The 25,595-nt window shown below is 40.9% G+C and overlaps 1 protein-coding gene across 1 annotated transcript in view; it reads left to right on the top strand.

Annotated features, from left to right (window-relative positions):
• The window catches only part of PDE6D (phosphodiesterase 6D), a 57,810-nt gene that overhangs the window by 26,102 nt on the left and 6,113 nt on the right, over positions 1-25,595 (top strand). The window contains exons 3-5 of the mRNA XM_043573377.1: positions 23,046-23,134; positions 23,745-23,870; positions 24,595-24,700. Of these exons, the coding sequence (XP_043429312.1) occupies positions 23,046-23,134; positions 23,745-23,870; positions 24,595-24,700 (321 nt within the window). The remainder of the gene's footprint in view (positions 1-23,045; positions 23,135-23,744; positions 23,871-24,594; positions 24,701-25,595) is intronic.

The following is a 25,595-nucleotide window of genomic DNA, read 5'->3' as shown; positions in this document are numbered from 1 at the left end:
TCTTTTTCTTTTTCTTTTTTTTTTTTTCAGAACAAATCCAGACCAAGAATGTGTTCTTTGTTCTAGACCCTTTCCATTCCTATAGATCCCTTTTTCACATGCTTGCCAAGTGTCTCTCTGTTCTTTATTGGATTTTTGCTTTTGAAACATTTTATGACCCTTTTATTAATTTTGAAAGTCCTTTTTTTAATATTTCTGTAATTTTTTTAAAAAATAATTATATGTTGTTGATGAACATTTGGGTTGTTTCCACTTTTTTGATTATTATCTATAATGCTGCTATATTATTATCTATAATGCTGCATACGAGTTTTTGCGTGAACGTATGTTTTTATCTCCCTTGGGCATATACCAAGGAGTGGAATAGCTGGGCCATATGGTAACTCCATGTTTAACTTTTTGAAGAACGCCAGGTTCTTTTCCAAAGCGGGTGCCCCATTTTACATTTCCAGCAGTAGTGGATAAGGGTTCTAATTTCACTACATCCTCATCAATACTTATGTCTTTTTGATAATACCCCTCCTAGAGGGTATAAAATGGTATCTCTTTGTGGTTATAATTTGCCTTTCCCTAATAACTAATGATGTTCAGCTTCTTTTTATGTGTTTATTGGCCATCTTTGGAGAAATGTCCAGATTCTTGCTCACTTTTTAATTGGGTTATTTGGCTTATTATCGAGTTATAAGAATTCTTTATATATTCTGGATACAATTTCCTTGTCAGATCTATGATTTGCAAATATTTTCTCCCATTCTGTGGATTGTCTTTCTACTTTCTTGATAGTATCCTTTGAAGCTTAAGAGTTTTTAATTTTGAATAAGTCCAATTGGTGGGATTTTTTTTTTTTTGGTCACTTATGTTTTTTTTTATCATATTTAAGAAGACTATGCCTAACTCTAGATCACAAAGAGTTACTCCTGTATTTTTTCTAACAGATTCATAATTTTTAACTCTTACATATGGATCTGTGATCCATTTTGAGTTCATTCTTATGTATGGGAGAGTTGGGAATCCAGTTTGTTTTTGCATGTAGGTATCTGTGGTCTCAGCACCATTTGTTGAAGACTCTTCTCCCATTGAATTATCTTGGCAACCTTAGCAAAAATCAATTGACCATATATGTGAGGTTTATCTGTGTATTCTCAATTCCATTCCATTGATCTATATGTCTGTCATTATGCCAGTACCACACTATCTTGATTACTGTAGCTTATAGTGAGTTTTGAAATCAGGAAATCTGAGTTGCCCAACTTTGTTCTCTTTCTTGGGATTGATTGGCTGCTATGAGACCCTTGATTTCTATATGATTTTAGTATCAGTTTGTAAATTTTCGTAAAAAAATCCACCTGGGATTTTGATAAGGATTAAGCTGAATCTGTAGATGAATTTGGGAAGTATTGCCATTTTAACAGTATTAATTTGTGCCATCCATGTAATTCTTTTTTGATCTACAGGAGAGAATAACAAAAAGCATCATGGAAGAAGTTCTTGCTCTCCTCCCACAAGTAAAAAGCCTCCAGGGAGAATCCAACAAGTGGATGGATAAAGGAAAAAAACCCTCAGAACCCTATTAGTCATCCATCTTTCCCAGTTTCCTAGCTCAGGAAGTTATATAACACTAAGCCTTGGAGAATCCACACCTAGGGTTTCCATAGGCTGACAGTGGGCCTCTCCCCTACTGATGGGGAGGTATATTTTGCTCCTTCTGACCTCTAAAGTATCCTAAGTGATCAGACACAGTAGAGCAGGGGAGACATGTTTGTTTCCTAAGTAGATGAACCCGTTGGTTTTGTCTCCTTCAGAACTTTCACTTTCCTGAACATGAGAAGATTGCTTTTCGTTGTTGCCATTTTGTCTTATGGCTGTTAGTTTCTTTTGCTTGTCTTTTTGGAGGAGTTCTTTAAACTTTATCAACCAAAACATTTTGGGAGTTAGCAAGATAAAATTTGCAGGTTTAGCTTAGACGCCATGCTTCTTCACTCTATAAACTGTAGGCTTCTAAAGAAGCAATGTGTAATGATTCCATTGGAAATCAGTTTGTAAACCTAAATACAATATCAGTTAATGGCTCATTTTTATGTTCCTTCAGTTCTTACCCCCGCCCCCCGCCCTGCCAAATTCTACTTGTATGTAGTTGCACTCTCATGTAATAGATCAGAGTAAAGAATACACAGTGGTAGGGTTTGTCCTTCCCATGCCCTTGAGGGTTTTGTCTTTCTTACTCTTAAGACTCACACTCTTTTAAATGTTACCTTTGGGAAAATTTGGCCTCTTCTGTGCTCAGGAGGCTTGGCTCTTTGTATTAAGAGCCTCTTTTTTATCCTCAAAAAACTAAAGGAGGATAAAGGATGCCTTTTGCTGATGGAAACCTGGTTTTTGTTCTTGATCCCTGATGGCATGATTTCTGACTCTGGAAATGATCTTCCTCTCTTCTAACAAAACATGGTGCTTCTAGTATATTCTCTGTCTGAAAGTCAAAGGGTAACAAGCAGTCCCTGGAGGAAAGCATGGGCTCTGACTGTTTGCTGAGTGATGTTGAAGCCAGATCTAGTGACAATGCTCAGTTCTCCCTGGGGAAATCTCTAGGTAAGTGAAGAATGACAGAACTGGCTCATTAGGACTGCCCAGTGATCATTTGTAGAAATCCTAGGCAATTTTTATCTTAAAAAGAAGTCAATCAAAAAAAATCACTTGCGTCTTTATCCCACTGTTTGCTAGCTGTTTAATATTGGGTAAGGTTTTAATATCTCCAAAACTTCATTTTCCCATCCAGAAAGTGAAGTAATAGAGGTAACGATACCTAAATCATGGGGTTTTGTATCTGTAAAGCCCCTAATGGACGGCTTGGCACACCGAATGTTAATGAGATGAAGTCTATAGTATAGGAAGCAAGACCTAAGTATAAAAAGTTTAAGTGGGAGATGAAATAACAATGCACACAAGCTATTACCAGCTAGTGAAACAGACTTGACACTCAGAGAAAAGAGTGTATTTGGACAATAATATTAATACTGATCTAGTGAGTACTTACTATGTTCTAGGCACTGTCATTTAATTCTCATCAAATCTTCAGAAAAATCATGTAAGTACATATTACATTTTGGCTGGCAGAGCCATGGTTACAACCTTGGCTGTGAGACTCCACACCTGTGCTTTAACCACATGTACACTGATGGTAAGAGAGGGAATGGAACCAAATATGAGAGAATGCTAGAATATGGAGAAGTAAAAGGGAAAGAAAACAGGATTTCAGGTGCAGTGTCGGGCATAGGAAGACATAGAAAAGGTTTCAGGGGGTGGTGTCACATATAGAGATAGGTCAGTGATTGAACCAGTAGACTGGAGCAGATATTTTTTGAGGCAAACTGGAGGCATCTCAGAGTTAAGGGTGTTGGATGAGGGCTGTATTTATACTTGATCCAGTGACTGTAGAAAGCACTGAAAGGTTTTGAAGCAGAGAGCTGGCAGGATCCAAGTGAAATTTTGGAAACAATAGTCTGGCAAGTAGTGTGCAGATTGGGTTGAAAAAACGTGCAAATGCATTTCAACGGGAGAAATAGCAGGGCTTGGTGACTGACTACAAAGGAAGGTCAGGAGGTCGTGAAGGTCAGTGCCCAAAGAGACAGAGCCCTCAGGCAATTTTGACACCAAAATAGCTTTGTCAAATTTGGAAACCTTGAGAATAGGCTATAAATGTCTCCCTGACTCTCATTCCTGTAAACTTCCTGTACTTCCAAAATGCAGGCTCCTCCGGGCCTCAGCCCCTTGTGGTGGCCTCATCCTTTTGCTTATACTCCACCCATTTCTCTCCAACAGCACCCTGTCTGAATGCCCTTTTCCATTCTAAACAAAACCCTTCCCTCCTGGGGCTCTTCACAGAGTCCTCCCTCCCATTCCTGCCTCCCTGACCCTGCCTCCCTGACACCTGACCCTTCCCCAGGAGGCCACGTCCTTGGGAGGGCTAAGGAGGACAGCTCTTCCCCACCCACGAGGGCCAGGCTCAGGGTGCCAGTTTGACAGGTGAAAATTTGCATTTCCCCCATGTTTTGCCTAATGTTCTTTTGAAACATTATTTTTTTTCTTGTATAAATGCTCCTTGTATAGTAAAGACCCTGTCCCTTTGCTTGTCATAATACAAATATTTTTCTAGTTTTTCATTTGACTTGATTTATGATGGCTTTGAGGTGTAGAAGGTGTTCTGTTTTTACTTTCAGAAATACTTTCAGAACTAAATTTAATTAATTCAGGGAATACACAAATATATTTAACTTGTAAAAACTTAACAACAATTTGAATAAACTTGTCTCTTTTTGTCTGTATGTACCCAATCCTAGTCCTCTTTCCTTTCTACTGAAACCACTCAGGTTCTAAACTTTTTCTGTGGAATCATATATATTTAGTTTTGTTTTGTTTTTTTTTTTGTTTTTATGATTCTTCTTTTGTTTTTCTGTTCGGGGAGGCCTTCTTTATCCTTAGTTCATATAAAATATTCACCTCTATTTTCTTTATATCTAACTCTTGAGGCCACCTGGGTTAAGGGATCCCCTGCTTTTCAAAAGTTCGTGTTTGGCCACTTCACTTTTATGAAAGACCTTCATCAGTACTTGTTTTCACTAACTGAAAGAAATCCAAAGAGAATCTTCACTTCTATGGGAAAAGGTAAAAAGCAACAATAGCGTTGAGCGTTTTTGTCCAGCCGTGAGCCATTATGGAAGCAGTACACCCCCCGAGCTGCGAGCACAGCACCATCCAGCTTCTACCTTGGAAACTACACCCACCATAGCTTTGAACTGTGTCTGTGAGAATCTGTGCTTTATCTGGATTTACTTTGCGCATCTGTTGGCAAGATGTGTTCTATGGTATCAGAAAAGCCTAAGAGAGATGGTTTTATAGGTGTAGAAACACTCAGAACTTTTTCCACATAAACTCTAATTACTTCTTTGCTTTTTGCCATTTCGGCTTACGAAAGGTTTTATAGGAACGCTGTACTTTTGGATAGTGGGGGAAACTTGTCTATTACAGTAAGCAGTGTGAGATAATTAACTGTTTTTTCACTGATTTGGAATTTAGCATATATAAAAGTCAGTATATGCTAGGGTCACAGCTAAGTTTTTTGGTATATCAATCTGCCTATTTTTATGCTAGTACCACACTAATTGTAGTTTGGAAAAGTATACTTTAAGTGTACTTCCCGCCACTACCACCTACGCGTTCTACATTACCTTTTTCCCCCCATTCTTAAGGTTTGTGGAGGGCCTTCCTGTTAGCCTCCTTCTTTACCAACCCTTTCCAAAACCCTCCTCTCTAAAGTAAAATCCGTTTTCTCTCTTGAATTCCTTGTTTGTTTGTTTTTCAAGTAGGCTCCATGCCAACGTGGGGCTTGTACTCACGACCCTGAGATTGAGTCCAGTTCTCTACTGACTGAGCCAGCCAGCTGCCCCATTGAATTCCTTAAGTTTTAGAAAGTTTCCTTATTTTTCTAGCTACCCTGGTTCCAAACCACCACCAGCTGTTTACAACTATTAACTTTTCTTAATTTTTCTCCCACCCTGAAACCTGTAATTGTCAGGCAGAGAAATGAACCCCAGTCAAAGGAGGACAAAAAACAAAACAAAACAAAACCCTCCTCCCAGCCTTTTCCGTAGTTTCCCTTTAATTTCACTTGGACTATACTCCTGGCCTCTCTTTGCCTTTTTTCCCTATTGAAATTTTTGTTATACTACTGGAATATCATTTACTCTGATGTTACTAAGGAATAAAAAAACTAAGTGATAAGGTTTAAAACATAAGTAAAGTAAAACAACAATGGGGTATTGAAGGCCATAAAGAAAAGCACAGCTGTAAAGTCTTGAGTGTTTTAGAAACTAGCAATGTGGGTGTACATGTGGGTGTCTTTGTTAATTTTTTTATTTTTAAGCTTCATTTTGAAATAATTTTAGCTTACAAGAAGTTGTAAAAATAGTACAGTGAATTCCCATAAACCCTTTATCCAGTATCCCTCAATGATAACATCTTATATAGCCATAGTATATTATCAAAACCAGGAAATGGACAGTGGTAGAATACCATTAACTGCTGTTTTACCTAGATAACAGACATTCTAGAATTACCCTGAGAGTTCACTTGGCAAATAACCATGCAAAACAGTCATGGAACCGGCAGCTTTTCAAGTATCTTATTTACATTCAGGTTTGGTGATGTACATCAAAAGAAGTGAGAAGTTGAACAAAGAAGCAAAGGGTAATAACTGGACTTTGTTGTCAAAGCCAGGTCTTCAGAATTTCCTCCTGATCCTCCTCTGACAGACATTTCCATGTTCCCCAAGTAGTCAACCAGAAGTTTCATGGAATAGCAGATTACTCGTCCTGTTTGGTATGTTCTGTCTCCAGCTCTATCCTGTTTCCAGGGGAGGAGCCAGGAGTCAAGTTAGGCAGGGGAGGGAATCCATAGCCTCTGCTGTTGTTACAAGTCAAAAGCAAACCCCGTAGCCCTCCCCTGTGGCTTCTGACTGAGACAAAGGAAAATAATATGACAGGAACAAGTTGACAATGGCCGCATCTGCCAGCAGTTACTAATATAGCCTAGATGTCAGGTTCTTTTGGTCACACAAAGTTTGTGCTGCCCTGGATGTTTCCCATAGATAGTTTGGTCTTCGCCCTTGCTTGAGGCAATATTGGAAGTGTATGCTTATCATAGAGTGTCATCGGTATATATGACAGTGCTACATTTCAGGTTCTTTGGGGAAAAAAAAACAACTAACTTTATGAAGACATCAAAGGAAATTTGTTTTTTTGGTTTTTTTTTTGAGAGGTCCTGTGTGGCAAGGAAAGGTGTATTACAGTGGTATGACAAATTAAGGTCTGGCTTTTTAGGGGACTCAGTATCTGCAATGTGATTAGATAACTCATTTGGTACTTTTAATTTTTTTTTTTTTTTTTAAGTAGGTTCTACGCCCAGTGTGGAGCCCAAAACAAAGCCTGACACAGGGCCCAAACTCAACACTTTGAGATCAAGACCTGAGCTGAGATCAAGAGTCAGGCACTTAACTGATTGAACCACCCAGCAGTCCCCATTTGGTACTTTTAAAACAGAGCTTTTTAAATTGTTTAATTTACGAAAACAAAAACAAAAACAAACTTCATTTTCACTGTTTCTTTTTTCTTTTCCCACCAACTGTTTTTTAATGTCTTAGGGGTTTTGGGTTGTTTTGTTTTTGTTTTTGTCCTTGTTTTTAAGAAAGAGAACATGGGAGGGGCAGAGAGAGAGGGAGACAGAGGATCCAAAGCAGGCTCTGTGCTGAAAGTTGCAGAGCTCAATGTGGGGCTCGAACCCACGAACTGTGAGATCATGCCCTGAGCTGAGGGAGATGCTTAATCAACTGAGCCACCCAAGCACCCCTCCCACCAACTGTTTTAAGTTGCTAAAATTCGCCTGTATAAAAAATCATTCTTTCTGTGTTCCTCTTTTTTTTTTTTTTAATGTTTTTATTTATCTTTGAGAGGGAGAAAGACAGTGCATGAGTGGGGGAGGGGCAGACACACACACACACACACACACACACACACACACACAGAATCCGAAGCAGGCTCCAGGCTGTGAGCTGTCAGCACAGAGACCGACAAGGGGCTTAAACTCCTGAACCACGAGATCATGACCTGAACCAAAGTCCGACACTTAACTGCCTGAGCTACCCAGGCAGCCCTCTGTGTTCTCATATTAAGGCATCTCACAGGCTCTTAGATGCGGTATCTTTTTCTACTTAAAAGTGTGCATTCACATGACCAGCGAGCAGACGTACCTGTTTATTTTTAAAAGCTAACAAATCTCCTGTGATCCTTGATTTTGGCTCAGGTCATGAGCTAACTAACAGTTGTGAGATTGAGCCTCTCATCAGGCTCCTGTGCTGAGCACGGAGCCTACTTAAGATTCTCTCTTCTCCCTCTGTCCCTACCTGCCTCCCCCCTTGCAACCATGCACATGAACTTGTGTGTGTGTCTCTCTCAATTAAAAAAAAAAACAAAAAACAAAAACAAAAACCTTTAAAAATAAATAAATAAAAACTAAAAAATCTCCAAAAATAGTATGGAAATCTACAAAGACTGTTATTTATTTAGAACAGTACCCATTTTAAAAAGATCCCTTTGTTGTGTGTCAACTATACTTCAGTGATAAAAAAAATTGTAAGTAAATAAAAATACAAAAAAATTTTCAGCGTAAAATCCTGTGGAATATTTATGTCAGCAAAATTCAAGGACTTCCAAATGGATGTGCCTATTATTTGAAAGTGAATTGAAGACATTTATAAGATAAAGATTGTGTGTTTATGATTTCTACACTTCATGGGAAAAATCATTCTAAATGAGATTTATTCAATAAAAGCATTTAAAACCAAAATAATGATTTATTTATGCTTGTTCCAGATTTATGCTAGTAGAGGGAGGGGTACCTTGGTGGCTCAGTTGGCTAAGCGTGTGCCTCTTGGTTTCAGCTCAGCTCATGACCTCAGGGTTTGTGAGATGGCCTCCCCACGTCCCTGCTGTCAGCACACGGCTGCTTGGGATTCTTGCTCTCTCCCTCTCTCTTTGCCCCTCCCCTGCTCATACGCACGTTCATGGCTTGCTCTCTCTCTCTCTCAAAATAAATAAACTTTAACAAAAAAATATTTATGCTAGTTGAGCTAGTGATCTTTGTTTTTCTGGCGTAGCTTTAGGAATGTGCCCCTGTTTTGACTTTGGTAGTGTCTTTAAGAGATTTCATTTTCCAAAGTTTATAATTCTAAACTGTCCTTAAAATGACAGGAAAGGATTATTTCTAGAATCTGATTATTTTTTAAATAGACTAAAAATAAGAACTGTACAACAACTCTAAGATACCTGTTAATAAGTGCCATAAGAAGGAGATCATTTGGACTTTACAAAGTAGAATAAAAATAAAATACTGATTGGGGCACCTGGATGGCTCGGCCTATTAAGCGTCCAGCTTGGCTTCGGCGAAGGTTATGATCTCATGGTTCGTGGGTTTGGTCCCCAAGTGGGCCTCTGGGCTGACGGTGTGGAACCTGCTTGGGATTCTGTCTGCCCCTCCCCCACTCATGCTTTTTCTCTCTCTCTCTCTCTCTCTCTCTCTCTCTCTCTCTCTCTCAAAATAATAAACTTAAAAAATAATAATAATTAAGGGTGCCTGAGTGGCTCAGTTAAGAGTCCAATTTCGGCTCAGGCCATGATCTTGCAGTTTGTCAGTTCCAGCCCAGCGTTCAGCTCTCTCTGTCAGCACACAGCCCACTTCAGATCCTCTGTCCCCACTCTCTCTGCCCCTACCCAACTCGTTCTCTCTCTCTTTCTCTCTCTCTCAAAAATAAATATTTAGGGGCGCCTGGGTGGCTCATTTGGTTAAGCGTCCAACTTCAGCTCAGGTCATGATCTCACACTTCTTGAGTTCAAGCCCCACATCCTGCTCTCTGCTGTCAACACAGGACTGGATCCTCAGTCCCCTTCTCTCTCTGCCCCTCCCCTACTTGTTCTCCCTCCCTCCCTCCCTCCCTCTCTCTCTCTCTCTCAAAATAAATAAATTTAAAAAACTAAAATTAAAAAAAATTTTAATACCGATTAAGAAATCAGTCCCCTTTTTGCCTTAATTCAAACATAATTCTAAAATGAAAAGCTTTCATTAAAAAAATAAAATAAAAATGAATAAAATGAAAGGCTTTCCTAAGAAAATGTACCCTGGAAAAAACTGATACTGACTATTCTTATACAGAGTGCCCTAAACCTAATAACCTAAAAATAGTTTCTCTATCATTTGTCCTTCCTAGCCATATTATCCAAAAGAAAAATAAAATCTTTGGTAAGTACCTTCGTACACCAGAAAGTTACTGATTGACGTAGCTAAATGCCAGAAACTCATGGTCAAAGATTTCCCTGCTTTTGCTGTCAGCTCAACGAGAGGAAACACCTCTGCCCTCAAGAAGCACCTGGTCAAATTAGGGAGACAGTAACTAGTACACAAAACCCCCACTGAAAGCACTATGAGTGTTGAGAAGTGTAAGAGGGAGCAAGTACTAGAAAATCACAGAGGAAGAGAAGAAACAGGCACTGAGGAGGGGCCATTTGGCAAGTAGAAGCTGATTTTTAAGTGTTGATTAGTTCAGAGATGTAGAATTATAATGTCTTAGCTGGGAAGTACATGTATATGGCCTGATAATTCTGCCCCTCTCTTTAGAGAGGCTGCACACCTCTGCCTTCAGTGAAGTGACACCAGTGACTCCAGAGTTGACATGGTAGAAGGTGCACAGGGTAATCGGATCAAATTCAGTGGACCCTGCTGGACTCTTCTCCTTCCAAAAGAAGTTGGTGTATATTAGACTGATTAGAAATCCAGACCCAAATCATCACTAAAAAGAAAATGAAAGAAATTTAAGTGACCTAATGTTAAGAAAGGACTAAAAGCTGTATTTTAGGGGCACCTGGGTGGCTCAGTCGGTTGAGAGTCTTACTCTTGATTTCAGCACAGGTCGTGGTACCAGAATCGTGGGATTGAGCCCTGCATTGGGCTCCATGCTAAGCATGGAGTCTGCTTGGGATTCTCTTTCTCTCCCTCTGTCCCTCTCCCCCACTTGCACTCACTCTGTCTCTCTAAAATAAAAAAAATAAAAAACAAGAACTTTATTTTTTTATTAAGTTTTTTTTTAAGTTTATTTAAAGAGAGAGAGCATGTGTGGGGGTGTGGGGAGGTGTGCAGACAGAGAGGGAGAGATAATCCAAGCAGGCTCCGCACTATAAGTGGTAGGAACCCAGTACGGGGCTTGACCTCACCAACCTGTAAGATCATGACCTGAGCCAAAATCTAGAGTCTGATGCTTAACTGACTGAGCCACCCAGGCACCCCTCAAAAAACAAGAACTTTAAACACTAAGACGTTAGGACTTTACTCAGTGAAAATCTTTTGAAAGTTTTTGAAGGGGAAGTATTGATATGATTCAGCTTGGATTTTAGGAGCGTTACTCTAGTCACTGTGTATTAGATTATAAAGGCTAGATGAGTGGTACTTCAACTTTACTGCACATAAAAATTGCTTTTTACAATGGCACTCCCAGGGCGCCTGGGCAGCTCAGTCAGAAGAGCATGTGGCTCTTGATCTCTCGTAAGTTCAAGCCCCACGTTGGGCATAGAGATTACATACAAACATACATACATACATACATACATATATACATACATACATTTTTAAATGAGCATTCCCAGACCTTACTTGGGGAGACTCTAATTAAGTAGGTTTGAGATGAAGCCCTAGAAACAGCATTTTTAACAAGATCATCAAACTATGCTTTGAGAAACAATGGACTAGAGATTGAAGGAGATAAGCTAGTTGAAAGGCTATTGTATCAACAATAGGGACACGTGGGTGGCTCAGTCGGTTGAACTTCCGACTTTCGACTTAGGTCATGATCTCGAGGTTCATGGGTTTGAGCCCCACATCAGGCTCTGTGCTGACAGCTCAGAGCCTACTTCAGATTCTGTGTCTCCCTCTCTCTGTCCCTCCCCGGCTCGCACTCTGTCTCTCTCAAAAATAAACAAACATTAAAACAATTGTTAAAAAACTAAGAGAAAAAATACCTTAAGACAACTAGCTAAACTACAAGTGCCAACTCTGGGGGGAAATCATTCTTCTCTAGTCCTTTTTCTCAAAGAAATCTACTTAAGTCTCTATTTTAGTTAATACATATCAATCCTGATTTCTACGTGAAATTGGGTAAAGTAGAAAATCAGGACTTAAAGTTAGATTTTATTGGAAATGCTAAAACTAGGGAGCATCCCTACCTTTAAATTGTTTTATGGTTAAGATAACTCAAACCCCTCAAATGCAGTTTTTTTCTCTATATCTGATATGTAGAATATAAGTTTTTACAAACATAAAAGTAGAATTAGGTCTTATGTGTACTCAGAACAGATGAAGGGATGCAGATTAATATATGAGCAACACAAAGGACTGCAGCATATTTTCTGGGAATTAGAAGATTTTGAGTGAATAAAACCAAAGTCAAATATTCATACAACTAAGTTTTTGGTGACTTTTCCCTTATTGAAAATTATAGAGTATCTAAGATAATATGTTCCTTTCTTTTTTCTTTTCTTTTTTTTGTGGGAGAGAGCCCAAGCAGGGGAGTGGGGGTAGAGGGAGAGAGAAAAAATCCCAAGCATCCTTCATGCTCAGTTCAGAACCCTACATGGGGCTTGATCCCACCACCCTGGGATTATGACCCAAGCTGACATCAAGAATCAGATGCTCAACCGACTGAGCCATCCTGGTGCCCCAAGATAATATGTGCTTTTATTAGAGAATTTGAGATAGCTCGTAAAAAGTTACTTCATCAGGTTTTTTTGCTTTTTCCAGTCCTGAATAATAATGATATAATAATGTCCAACATTTGCATCTTGTTTTACAATGTATAAACCATTTTTGTAGGCATTTCATATAATGCTGCAGTAACCTTAAGGCTTTGGTATTATCTGTGGTTTATAAACTAAAACTCTTGTAAGTTAAAAGACTTATCTAAGATCACAGCTATTATGCAATAGAAACAACTCCAACCCAGGTGTTTTGCTCCAAACCAATTTTTATTTTCCCCTCTCTCAGCCTTGCCTTATGACTATATGCTAATATATCCTGTGGTCTCTCTCTTCCTCCCACAGCCCAAATGAATCCCTGAGACTTATAAGTGAGCTTTTTTTTTAAATTTTTTTATGTTTGTTTATTTTTGAGAGAGCACATGCATGCTTACACAAGTGAGCAAGGGAGGGGCAGAGGGAGGGAGACAGAGGTTCCAAAGCAGGCTCCACACTGACAGCAGAGAGCCCAACATGGGGTTCAAACTCATGAACCTGAGCCGAAGTCAGATGCTCAACCTGCTGAGCCACCCAGGCACCTGTATAGATGAGCATCTTAACTAAATATTCTTAAGCAGATTGCTTAGTGTTGAAATATTTTCATGTTGGGAGATAAAAATTTAGGGATCAGAGCACAGTCATTTGATAATAAACAAATGGCCTGATATAAATAAATAATTGAATCAAAAATGGGAGGGGTGACTCAGTCAGCTAAGTGACTCAGTCTCAGCTCAGGTCTTCGTCTCAGGGTCATGAGTTCAAGCCCCACGTTGGGCTCCACAATGGGCGTGAAGCCTACTTTAAAAAATAGAAGAGACCGATCTCTACTGCAAAATTCCAAATAACTCATATAGTCATTCTTACCTCAAGGAGATGGAGAACTCCCCACTCATTAGTTTGGGCTGCATATAGTGACTTCCTTCCAAGAATACAACATGGAAAGGAGGGGAAAAGTATATTTACAGTGGAGAAACGACCTCAGCCAGGTGATCAAGATCAACATCAACAGTAATAAGTCACGTGGATAGTACGTAGGCATGATGTGATGGGATGAAGATAGCATTTTACCTCAGTGGTCTTCCTCCTGAAAACCCACAACTCCAGCCTCATCAGGAGAAAAACATCAGACAAACCCTGATTGACAGACACCCAGAAAATACCTGACCAGTACCAAACACTGTCAAGGTCATCAAAAACAAAGGAAGTCTGAGAAACTCTCATAGCCCAGAGGAGCTTCAGGAGACATGACAACTAAATGTAATGTGGGATCCTGGACCAGATCCTGGGACAGAAAAAGGACATTAGATTAAAACTAAGGAAATCTGAACAAACTGTAGACTTTAGTTACTGATAATGTATCCATATTAGCTCATTAGTTGTGGCAAATCTGTCTCTAATAGGGGAACTAGGTGGTATATGAGAACGGTGCTATTTTATAACCTTTCTGTAAATCTAAAACAGTTTACTTCTTAAAAAGAGCTAGAACAGAGTAACACTTGATAAACCAGTTCCCTTCCTGGTGAATTGTTAGGAATTGAAATGATATAGATCTTCCATCCCTAGATTAGTAATCAGGATCTGAGTTAATATCATTAGAGAGTTATCTCAGTATCACTGGGAATTATCCAGCTTGAGTATGAGTTGTTTTGAAGGGCATGAATAAATAAGTTTTTTGGCCATATATAGAGAGGAAATCCACAAAATTAGTAGAATAATGCCCAAATATAAGGTGATCGTGAATATAAGGCAATCTTTTACCATTCCAATGAAAAAATATTTTTAAAGTGATGTGAGTGGAATAGGCAAATATATATTTTACTTCTCTAACACCATACATTTATAAAATAATGTATAGATATAAAAATATTGTGCTTTATATGTCTGTCACTTTTTATGAAACCGTATTGCCCAAATTTTTTACATGCAACTTTGATGTCAATACCTGGCACATAGGAGGTTGTTAATAAGTACTTAGCGAATGAATGATAGTTTGAGGGGCACCTTGGTGGCTCTTTGAAGCATCCAACTCCTGACTTCGGCTCAGGTCATGATCTCATGGTTTGTGAGATGGAGCCCCAAGTAGGGCTCCACGCTGACAGCACAGAGCCTTCTTGGGACTCTCTCTTTCCCATTCTCTCTGTCCTGCTTATGTGCTCGCTCGCTCTCGCTCTCTCTCTCTCTCTCTCAAAATAAATAAAAAGGGGGGGGGGATGCCTGGGTGGCTCAGTCGTTTGGGCGTCTGACTTCGGCTCAGGTCATGATCTCACAGTTCATGAGTTCGAGCCCCGCGTCGGGCTCTATGCGGACAGCTTGGAGCCTGCTTCGGATTCTGTCTCCCTCTCTCTCTCCCTGCCCCTCCCCGGCTTACACTCTCTTTCTCTCTAAAAAATAAACACTAAAAAAAAAAAAGAAGAAGAATAGTTTGAAATCAGATATATGGAGAGACCTGGATCAGTCTGTGAGGATCCTTTGAAGGTCTTTGACCAGGAAAGTAATACAGCAAAGGTGAAGTGGTATTTAGTCTCCTCTCAGGGGAAATGGAGATAGCACAAACTGCTCAGGGGAAGCCAGGTTGTGGTCAGGGTTGGCATAGGGGCACAGAAGGAGCCCCAACTCAGGAGGCAGCAAATCTAGGTTCAGAGATCACTGTAGACTGACTGAGTGGTCCCAAGAGTGTGGGGGTGTGAAGAGTAAGGGCAAGAGCACTCAGGTGACATCGTGAGCAGAAGACACTAGCGTGTTGAAGAAAGGAGACTTATGGGTGGAACATAGTAACTGGGGAACTTGCAAACCATGGAAAGGACTTGCGTTTTGTTTTTAAATGCAAAGGAAAACAAGGGATTGCCATCTAATTCACAGTTTTTAAGAAACTGCCTTCTGTGAGGAGTATGGATTGAAAGAGGAGGCAAGAATGGAAGCAAGGAAAACCATCAGGAGACTAGGTAGGAGATGATAATTTGTAACAACACTCTGTTCACTAAATGCCCGGGCACTGTTCTAAGCACCTTACATGAACCAACTCATTTAAGTGTGCTGTCCAGTTAGCACCCTCTTTCATTCTCAAAAGTACAAGTTTGGATGACAAATTACAGGAAACTATGAATCAGCCAATTAACATTTTCAGGGAGGCAGTCTTCCTACCCATCAATTTCAAATCATTCTATGAAAGCCACTAACCAAGACAACTCTACAATACACGATTCAAGCAGGAAAAACTAGAATCTCATCTCTGAACTTCTTCCTTATTGTTCCCATCTGTTCTGGGCCTGTCTCTTGGTTATCAGTTACATGTGGGCATTTCTATTTGTCTCTTTCTCAGTATCTTTTTTCTTTCACTCCATCTGTTGTGTATGCCTCTCTGTGTGTTTATGTGTTCTATGTTTCTTTCCTCTTTCCCCTTTTTGCCTTCCCCATTCCTCCTCTCTCCTTCTCCCCCTCCCCTAATCTCCCTCTTGTCTCTCCTCTCAACTGGCCAGTGAGGTACTGCCATGTATCTGTTCTGTTTAATATGTAAAAATTGAGGTTGACCATTTCCATTTAAAACTAAGCAAGAGCCAGTACTCATTCCAAAATGCTTCTAGATGATTGTCACTAAATATTTTAAATTCTTTTATCCCAGTTCCTTCATTCACATCTCAAGGAAATTTACCTAGTACCTCATCCACCTGACTAGTTTCTTCCAGCCCCCAAGCCTTCACTTCCCACTCCACCACCACCTCCCTGGCTGTCTTCTCTACCTCAGGTCTGTCCTCAGCTCCCACACTGGATCGAAATCATACCAGGTCACAGCTATTTAAAACATAAGAGGACTTATGTAACCTTCTGTGTTGAGCCAAGTGACTCTCACTCTTCCATGTTTATCTTAGTTTATACTTCCTTTTTTACCTTTCCTAAAAGGCTGGACACTTTACCATCTATTGATTTTTTTTTTTTTTTCTGGAGCTTATTGTTTCCAGGCCGAAGCTTATTTTTAAGATGCTCTTACATATGAGAGTGCTACTTTTTTCTGCCTGGTTCCAAATAAGCTACCAGGAACAGCTCTCTGAGAGAGGCTTCCCATAGTAAAGGAGTGTTCCTTTGTGCTCATCTTGGGTATAAATCACCTGGGAGCTTTTAAATGAGAAAAGACCTGGCTGACCCAGAAGGTGGTATTTATAAATAGTCCTCCAGCCCCCCTCCTTAAAGCCTGTCTGCCTAATCCTCTCCTCTCTCAAGATTGGAAGTGACTTGACCTTTGAGTCTTAAAACTCAGGCTCTTTTTCTCTGAAAAATCTAGTTAGCAAAAAGCTGTTAAAAATGTTTTCAGCCAGATGATCAGCCATCAAAGCTTGCCTTTCATTTCCAGCATTTTTAGCCAAATATGCTGCTTCTTTTGAGGACCATCTTTTCTCATTGTTATTATTTTAAGACACCTACCTTAATAATTTTTATTTCTGGGGCACCTGGGTGGCTCAGTCCGTTGAGCTTCTGACTTCAGCTCAGGTCATGATCTCGCTCTTCATGAGTTCAGGCCCCGCATCAGGCTCTGCTCTCAGTTCAGATTCTGTCTCTCTCTCTCTCTCTCTCTCTCTCTCTCTCTCTCTCTCTGCCCCTCCCCTATTTGTGCTCTCTCTCTTTCAAAAGTAGATCAACATTAAATAATAATAATAATTTTTATTTCTTTTTGCTATTGGGCTGTTATGGATTTGTATTTTTATGATTTATAAAGCTGTTCCCAAATGGCTGCATCTCTGCCATGAATTAAAGAGTATTCCTTTGTACCTCTGACTTACAGAACTTGGAGGGGTTCTAAGCAGCCTCCACCCCAACATCACTGGATGGAACTCTGTATGTATTTCTCTCATTTTGTGTTACTTATTGAGGGTAACGTCTTACAGGTTTTCTTAGGATTATAAAATGAAGCACATGACATAGACACTGATAGGTGTCCAGACTAAGGTACATGTAGGAAATGCCTAGTTGTTGAAGCCAAAATATTTTTTTAATCTATTTCCCAAAAAGATAATTAAAGTTCTTAAATTGATTATTTATAAAGAGAAGAGGTGCTTATGTTAGGGAGATAAGCCATATATTTTTAGCAGCTTATCTCCCTTGCTATAAAATGGAGGAAGCTTAAATTCACTATCCACTAATTACTGGAGAGAACACTCATTTTCTTTCTATCCTCTAATAGACTGAAGAGTAAGTTCTGGTGCCAGGCTTTTCTTTGCTGACCTGGGCAAGCAGCAATAATGCTTTTTCTGAAAACTGCTAGGTCTGATCTAGCTGTTGCTTTATGAAGGGAGCCCCTTTTCCCAGGCTTTTCTTGCAGTAGTTTTGCTAGAAAGCTCCACTTGTGTGTGAGCCTGAAACTTGAAGAATAATTTTAGTATTGTTGTTTAATTTAAGAAAATCTGGGGGCGCCTGGGTGGCGCAGTCGGTTAAGCGTCCGACTTCAGCCAGGTCACGATCTCGCGGTCCGTGAGTTTGAGCCCCGCGTCAGGCTCTGGGCTGATGGCTCAGAGCCTGGAGCCTGTTTCCGATTCTGTGTCTCCCTCTCTCTCTCTGCCCCTCCCCCGTTCATGCTCTGTCTCTCTCTGTCCCAAAAATAAATAAATGTTGAAAAAAAAAAAATGCGGGTTAAGAAAATCTGGTGTCCAACGTAGCTATATTGGTACATGTGTCTATCTGAAGAGAAAGAATGAAAAGCACGTATAGGATAGGTTAAATGAGTACCGTGTCTTCTGAAAACCTTGGGCTTAAATGTCTAAGGCAGTTCTGTTTAGATCTGAGCTCAAGAGTGGACCTGCTGGACAGAGCGATAGTATGCATTGTTTCATTTCTCCAGTTGGGGAAGCTTTCTCTTAATATATGGAGACCCCAGAATACATAAGTGTATTTGTAGTAATTGGAATTTTAATACATGATCTAGGGGCATCTGGCTGGCTCAGTTAGTAGACCATTTGACTCTTGATCTTGGGATGGTGAGGTCAAGCCCCACATTGGGTGTAGGACCTACTTTAAAAAAAAAAAAAAACAACAAAGTGATCTAATAAGTATGTATACTTTTGACTCGCTTTTGAATTTAGTTGTTTTAAAAAAAAGTGGAATTTCACGGATGCCTGGATGGCTCGGTCAGTTAAGCATCCGACTCTTGGTTTTGGCTCAGGTCATGAACTCAGCGTCCCTGAGACCTAGCTCTGTATTGGACTTAGTGCTGACAGCACAGAGCCTACTTGGGACTCTCTCTCTGCCCTTCCCCCCCACCCCCACTCTCTCACTCTCCTCCCCAAATAAACATATAAACATTAAAAATAAAGTGGAATTTCAAAATATGAAGCAGGGAAGAGAACACCACATAGGTGTATAAGAGCAGCAGTATCTGATGATACAATGAGCATACAAGGAGACGTGGTTAGGATTGCACACACCGAGAGGAGAGTAGCACAGCAGTGGTAGGTTCACGTGGGAGGGTGGGGATATAGTGCACAAGCAAATGGAGGGCCCCGGAGGCTTGGGTACCCCTCACATTCAAGGCACTCTACTGGATAACCTTGCCTACCTTTTGTGACTTTTCTCTTACCGCAGCAAAACCTAGAAAGAATCTCTCCAGAGGGTTAAATGTACCATGACGTGCATAGTGATGCTAACCAGCTGTGCCGCTTGGGGTTCAACACCGCAAGCTGCCCAAACAGTGGGAAAGGCCAAAGGCTCCCTGGGGTTTCAGAACTGACTGGCAGTCGGACCAGAACCTGCAGCAACAGCCACACTGCAGGAAAGGTTGGCTTAGCACTGCCTGCTGCCCCGTTCTGAAGAACGGCCGCCTTTTCCTCAAGCCCTTGTGTGACTGGGCCCTCGAACTGGTGGTGCCCAGGCGTCCAAGCCTAGGCCATGTGCTTGCCTCCCGCTGTTCCAGGCTCCCGAGAGAAGGATTTGGGTCTGCTAGTTACAGTACCGCCGAGCAGTGGCTGTCTCCCACGAGGGCATGGAGGCTGCAGGGTGCTGTTGGGAAGAGGGTTTGGTTGCTAGACGGCAGAAAGAGAAAACACAAGACCTGCAAACCAAACCGTATCACCTGTATTTATCTGAAGCTCAGTCTCTTTACAAATATGAACGATTTTTCTCAGACTTAGCCTCTATGGATAGGTAATACTAATTTTCTTTTTCTGTAATTATTTGTCCATTGTTAAAAAAAACACCACCTCAGGACTATCTTCGTAAGTTTAGCCCATCTTTGTCACAGTTGTGTGTGTGCATTGCTCAGTGTCCTAGTGCTACCTGGTTTTGCATGATGAGCAGAGTTCTGTGCCCTCCGACTCCTGTTTTCTACTCCCCAGAGAAAACTGTTTTCAATTTCTGGCTGATTTATTTGGTATTTGTCTTCACATTTCTGGGTTGCACACTGTAGCTATGTCTTAATGTTTCCATTTTCGACATTGTTTATCAACTTCCCACTCTGGAAAATGAGTTTTACTCTTTCCCAGCACTTCTGCCTGAGCACACATACATGCTCTCCTTCCCCCATCCTCGTGGGATAGCGGTATTGGGTCCGCAGCCTGTGCCTTTATTATTATGACTATGTGAACATTTTTGCGATGAAGCCGTGTAGTCAACTATAACTACTCTTTTCTTCCAATACTACCTTTGGTTTTTCCCTGGTGATAATTACTGCCTTGGTTTCTTATTTATTTGCTTAGATTTTCTGTGCTTCTCACAAATTTAACCTCCAAATCTCCCCTAATTGTAGGAATCTTCCCATATAAACACATTAGATATTCAATGAATTTCTTAATCTCTCCCTAGGCATTCTTTTTTTTTTTTTTTACACGTATATTTATTTTTGAGAGGGCAGAGTCAGAGCATGAGTGGGGGAGGGGCAGAGAGCGAGGGAGACATAGAATCTGAAGTAGGCTCCAGTCTCTGAGCTGTCAGCACAGAGCCCAACACAGGGCTTGAGCCCATGAACCATGAGATCATGACCTGAGCCAAAGTCAGATGCTTTACCGACTGAGCCACCCAGGCACCCCTCTCCCTAACCATTCTGACCTGTTCTTGTCTGGACCCTTGACCAGTTGCCCTCCAGACCCACTAAGGAGCTGTTGTTCTGGGGTCTCTTTCACAATCATTTGAGGACCTTCACCTGTATCTTGTTTCAGATCCCTTGCTTCCTGGATTCAATATTGTTCTCTTCCTTAGTCTTCACCTGTTACTTTGAAATAGCAGATTACCATTAGTTTCTTGAGAAAGTAAATCTTTTTTTAGTTCCAGGAATTTCCCTGAGAATTTAAAATTTTTTTTTCAACGTTTATTTATTTTTGCGACAGAGAGAGACAGAGCATGAACGGGGGAGGGGCAGAGAGAGAGGGAGACACAGAATCAGAAACAGGCTCCAGGCTCCGAGCCATCAGCCCAGAGCCCGACGCGGGGCTTGAACTCCCGGACCGCGAGATCGTGACCTGGCTGAAGTCGGACGCTTAACCGACTGCGCCACCCAGGCGCCCCTCCCTGAGAATTTTAAAGTCACTGCTTCATTTTTTTTTTTCTCTATCCTTCAGAGTCCCTGTTGAAAAGTGTAATTCATTCTGATTCTTTTTTTCCCATTCTGATTCTGACCTTTTATGTGACAGCTTGTTTTCCCTCTGAAAGCTTCTCTAACATTGATGTTCTGCAGATTCTCTCTGATGTGACTTGGGCACTTGCTGGACCCTTTCAATCTGGGACATTTTTGTGAATTAACTCATTCATGACTTTCTCTCCTTGGTCTTTCTCTTCTGTCTTTCTTGAACTGCTGTTATTTAGATGTTGGACCTCTTAGACTGATACCCAGTTTTTGTATCTTTACTCTCCTGTGTTCTATCATTGTGGCTTTTTATTTTTCTTTCTGAAAGAGTTCCTCAACTTTGTCTTCCAACCCTTACATTGAGTTGTTTGGTTCTGCTATCAAAATGTGTATTTTTCTGGGGCGCCTGGGTGGCTTGAAGTTGAAGTCAGACACTTCAACCCAGGTCATGATCTTGTGGTTTGTGAATTCAAGCTCCATGTCGAGCTCTCTGCTGTCAGTGCAGAGCCCGCTCCGGATCCTCTTTCTCCCTCTCTTTGCCCTTCCCCCCACTCATGCTTTCTCTCTCTCTCTCAAAAAGAAACATTTTTAAATGTGAATGAATAAACAAAATATTTTTTTCTAACATTATTTCTAACATTTTTCTGAATGGTCTTTTTTTCATTGCTATTTATTACTGACTCATTTATTGTATGATGAACAATACAGAAACTAGAAAATATAATTACTTGAAGGCATTTTATGACAAAAAGAGATTGTCAATCAACTAACCTCAAAATTTGTAAGCTTGAGGTGCCTGGGTAGCTCAGTTGGTTAAGGGTCTGGCTCTGTTTCGGCTCAGGTCATGATCTCACGGTTCGTGAGTTCTAGCCTGTGCTTGGGATTCTCTCTCTTTCTCCATCCCTGCAGTGCTCTCTCTCTCTTGCTCTCTTTCAAAATAAATAAATTTAAGGGGCGCCTGGGTGGCGCAGTCGGTTAAGCGTCCGACTTCAGCCAGGTCACGATCTCGAGGTTGGCGAGTTCGAGCCCCGCGTCGGGCTCTGGGCTGATGGCTCAGAGCCTGGAGCCTGTTTCCGATTCTGTGTCTCCCTCTCTCTCTGCCCCTCCCCCATTCACGTTCTGTCTCTCTCTGTCCCAAAAATAAATAAACGTTGAAAAAATAAATAAATAAATAAATAAATAAATAAATAAATAAATAAATAAATTTAAAAAAAAATTGTAAGCTTGAGCCAGAGAAAATCACCTAAAATATACAAAATTCTATTGTATATAATTTTTAGCGACCGTAAGGGTTATGTTATCTCTGGCTGTTTTGTTTGTTTTTAATGTATCTTTTTAAAAGTTTGTATCTTCCTGTATATTCTCTTTTTTCCTCTGAGTTGCTTTTTTTCTCCCTATTTTGGTCTATCTTTCATAGTAAATGCTTTCCTCAATTTCTGGTGATCCTTGGCTATTTTCTGATATTTAAGAGCAGGCCACTCAACAGGTGCGTGAGAGCTCTGGACTTGTGAGTAAAACTTACAGGCTGTGAGCCTCACTGTGGGGTGGGGTGGTCTGCATGTGTACTGGTATACCTGTCTTACCTTTTTCTTTAGGTCTGTTTATTTATTTATTGAGACCACACAAGCAGGGGAGAAGGGCAGGGAGAGAAGGTGCAGAGAGAGAACGAATCTCGAGCAACTTCTACGCTTAGTGCGAAGCTCAGTCCCACCATCCCAGGATTGTGACCTGAGCTGAAATCAAGAGTCAGACCCTTAACTGACTGAGCCACTCAGGCACCCCTCTTTAGGTCTTTTATCTTGGCTGGTCTGATTCTGTTGGAAATTTTCTAACTTTGCACTATTTATTTTCTACCACTTCCTTGCAATTTCTAGGTGTATATGGTCTTTGGTTCTTACGTTGTAGATAAAAATATCTCCACTGGGTCTCTGCTAAAATCTTTCTTTAGATGTCCTTTAGACCCTCCTGTACTCTTATTTGCTTCCATGGCACTTAGCAGATAGGCCAACTTGCTAAACAGTAAACAGGAGTCAGTAGGAACAGATCTGAGAGCTAGAACACGTCTAGAGTACAAAGTAAGAGTCACTTTCAGTGCATTATTTTTCCTTAGTATATTTGATCAGAAATTGGATGAACCTCCGGGATGCTGAGACAGGGAAGATACTATGGCAAGGAACAGAAGACCTGTCAGTCCCCGGTGTGGAGCATGAAGGTACTCTCCAACCCTTTATCTGCACAGGGCTCTCATGTTTCGGGAGCAGGGCCCAAGCATCAGGGAGCTGAATTAATGCAGACCCTAATGGGGGGCAAGCCCCTGCAGGCACAGCACATGTTGTTGAACTTCCTAGTTCCTTTCCTATCGTTCTTTCTCTCACTTCCCAAAGTCCACTTTGTGCTGAAATTTTAGCATCAGAACATACCTAAAGATACAAACTAAGATCTCAACTTTGTTGTTTTTTTTTTTCCAAAAGAAAATTTGCCTTTTTATCCCCCTGAAATAAAAGAAAAACTAAGGGATTAAAACTGACAGAACACAGTAGAGAAGGTGCCTGTTCAGCCCACTTCCTGATGACAGCAGCTAGGGAAGGCCCTTAGATGCACTATATCTTGTGTTTCTTGATGATCTTTCAGTCAGATGCACTTGACCAATTGGGGACCTCTGCCTAAATTAAAAAGTATAATTCTGTTACCAAGGTATCCTCTGAAATTTAACATAGATAATGTGTTCTCTAAATCAGCTCTAAAAAGCTCCCAGAAACTTGAAGCACCATAGTATGTGATTTTCGTTGAGGGTGGCTTCAATATTTCTTTTTCTTTACCAGCCCGTGTTCCCAAGAAAATCCTCAAGTGCAAGGCAGTGTCTCGAGAATTGAACTTCTCTTCAGCAGAGCAAATGGAAAAATTCCGCCTGGAGCAAAAAGTTTACTTCAAAGGGCAATGCCTAGAAGGTATTCTGTGGCCTTTGTGCCTAGAAGCCACACTTAGGGTGACAGGGGAAAAAAGGCAAGATCCAGAGAACTAAAGCACTGCTTTGGTAACATTCATTTCGCAACTCAATTTGTGATAGGATTCCTACACCCTGCGAGACTGGGGGCCCCCAGCAAAAAGAAACAAAAACAAAGCTGATGACAAGGGGCACTGAGCCCGACAAAAGGGTTTCTGACCCTGGTGGGCCTGGGGTTGGTGTCTACTTTGTCACTGGTGAATTGTAACGAGGTCACGAGGAAGCAGCCGATTGGGGCCTGGTACAGTGCTCTCCATACAGTCTCAGGCAGATCTGACTGGCAAGGCCACTCTGCACTGATTTTCTAACCATGGACTGTAAGAGTGCACGTATGTGTGTTAGAGCTGAAATTCCAAGTAGAAGGCCTATTCTGTCCTTCTCTTTATCATTTACATATTGCCTACTTCTAAGAAAGCCTTGCTTATGCTGTATCTGCCCACTGGTCCTAGTGCTTTAGACCCTGGAGCATAGGCAGCAAGCCTCTGGTGGGTTCAGAGGACAGCCTGAGGGGGCTTCCATGTCCTTTCTTATGGCTCTGGCTCCAGAGGTTTCTGACGGCTGCATTTATGGTTCTTGGGGTAAGAAGAGGCTCGCTCCAAAGGGGGGTGGACAAAGAGTCCTGAGACTGTCTGGGACGCCCACTCACCCGCTTTTCCTTCTTCCTTCAGAATGGTTCTTCGAGTTTGGCTTTGTGATCCCTAACTCCACAAACACCTGGCAGTCCCTGATAGAGGCAGCGCCCGAGTCCCAGATGATGCCTGCCAGCGTGCTAACGTGAGTGAGCAGACCACAGGGATTGTGGAGTGTGTCTAGAAGCAGGCGTTCCAGGCAGTGGGGGGACTGGTCAGCAGGCAACCTAGGTTGAAAATAAGGGTAAAGAGTATCCAGAGATACTCAGATTTACAGGTTACTGACTTCTGTCATATGAAAAAGATAGTGTGATCAAATGGAAAAAATACACAACTTTAGATTAGACTAAACAACTTTAGATTTAGACTAAATTCCTGATTAACCCTGACTAGCTGTGCAATCTTGGACAATACCTCTGGCCTTATTTTTCTCCTCTCTAAACATATAATTAATAATTCTGTCTCACAGAGGTGTAGTCAGGACAAAATGAGATGATATGGAAGGACACTGGTGTGTGCTATATATTAAATCTATGCTACTTTGCTCACTTTCCTGACTACCAAACGTCTGATACTCTGTACGTTTCTTGAATAGCCTTTAATGGAGTCTGTCAAAGGTCTAATTTTGTTTTAGAGGATAATCTTTGGTTTCAGTTTTTCAGAGACTAGCTTACCATTTTTAATAGCTATGCTTCCTGCTCAAAGAATAATTAGTTTGTCCTTTGTCCAAAACCACTGTCAGTAACAACCCACTTACCATTCTCTCTTGGAAAAAGGTATTAGTCTTTCAAAGGTTTTAGTAATACTGTGTTGTAGTGGGTTATTCACACAGATAATCGTGTAATATTGGATTGTCCCTTTAAACAGATCCTTGATGAAAGCCACACTGAATATAGAGGCTGTTTATAAGTCCTTAATAGATTTTTAATTACAATAGTATGTGTTTTTATATTCTATTAGCCATTTAAATCTTGAGTTTCTTATGTACCTACTTTATAATTAATTACCAGCAAAAATGTATCTGCTGGCTATTAATTACC

Source organism: Prionailurus bengalensis, chromosome C1 (genome assembly GCF_016509475.1).
Source record: "Prionailurus bengalensis isolate Pbe53 chromosome C1, Fcat_Pben_1.1_paternal_pri, whole genome shotgun sequence".
NCBI classification, from domain to species: Eukaryota; Metazoa; Chordata; class Mammalia; order Carnivora; family Felidae; genus Prionailurus; species Prionailurus bengalensis.
This window is presented reverse-complemented; position numbering and strand designations above follow the sequence as displayed.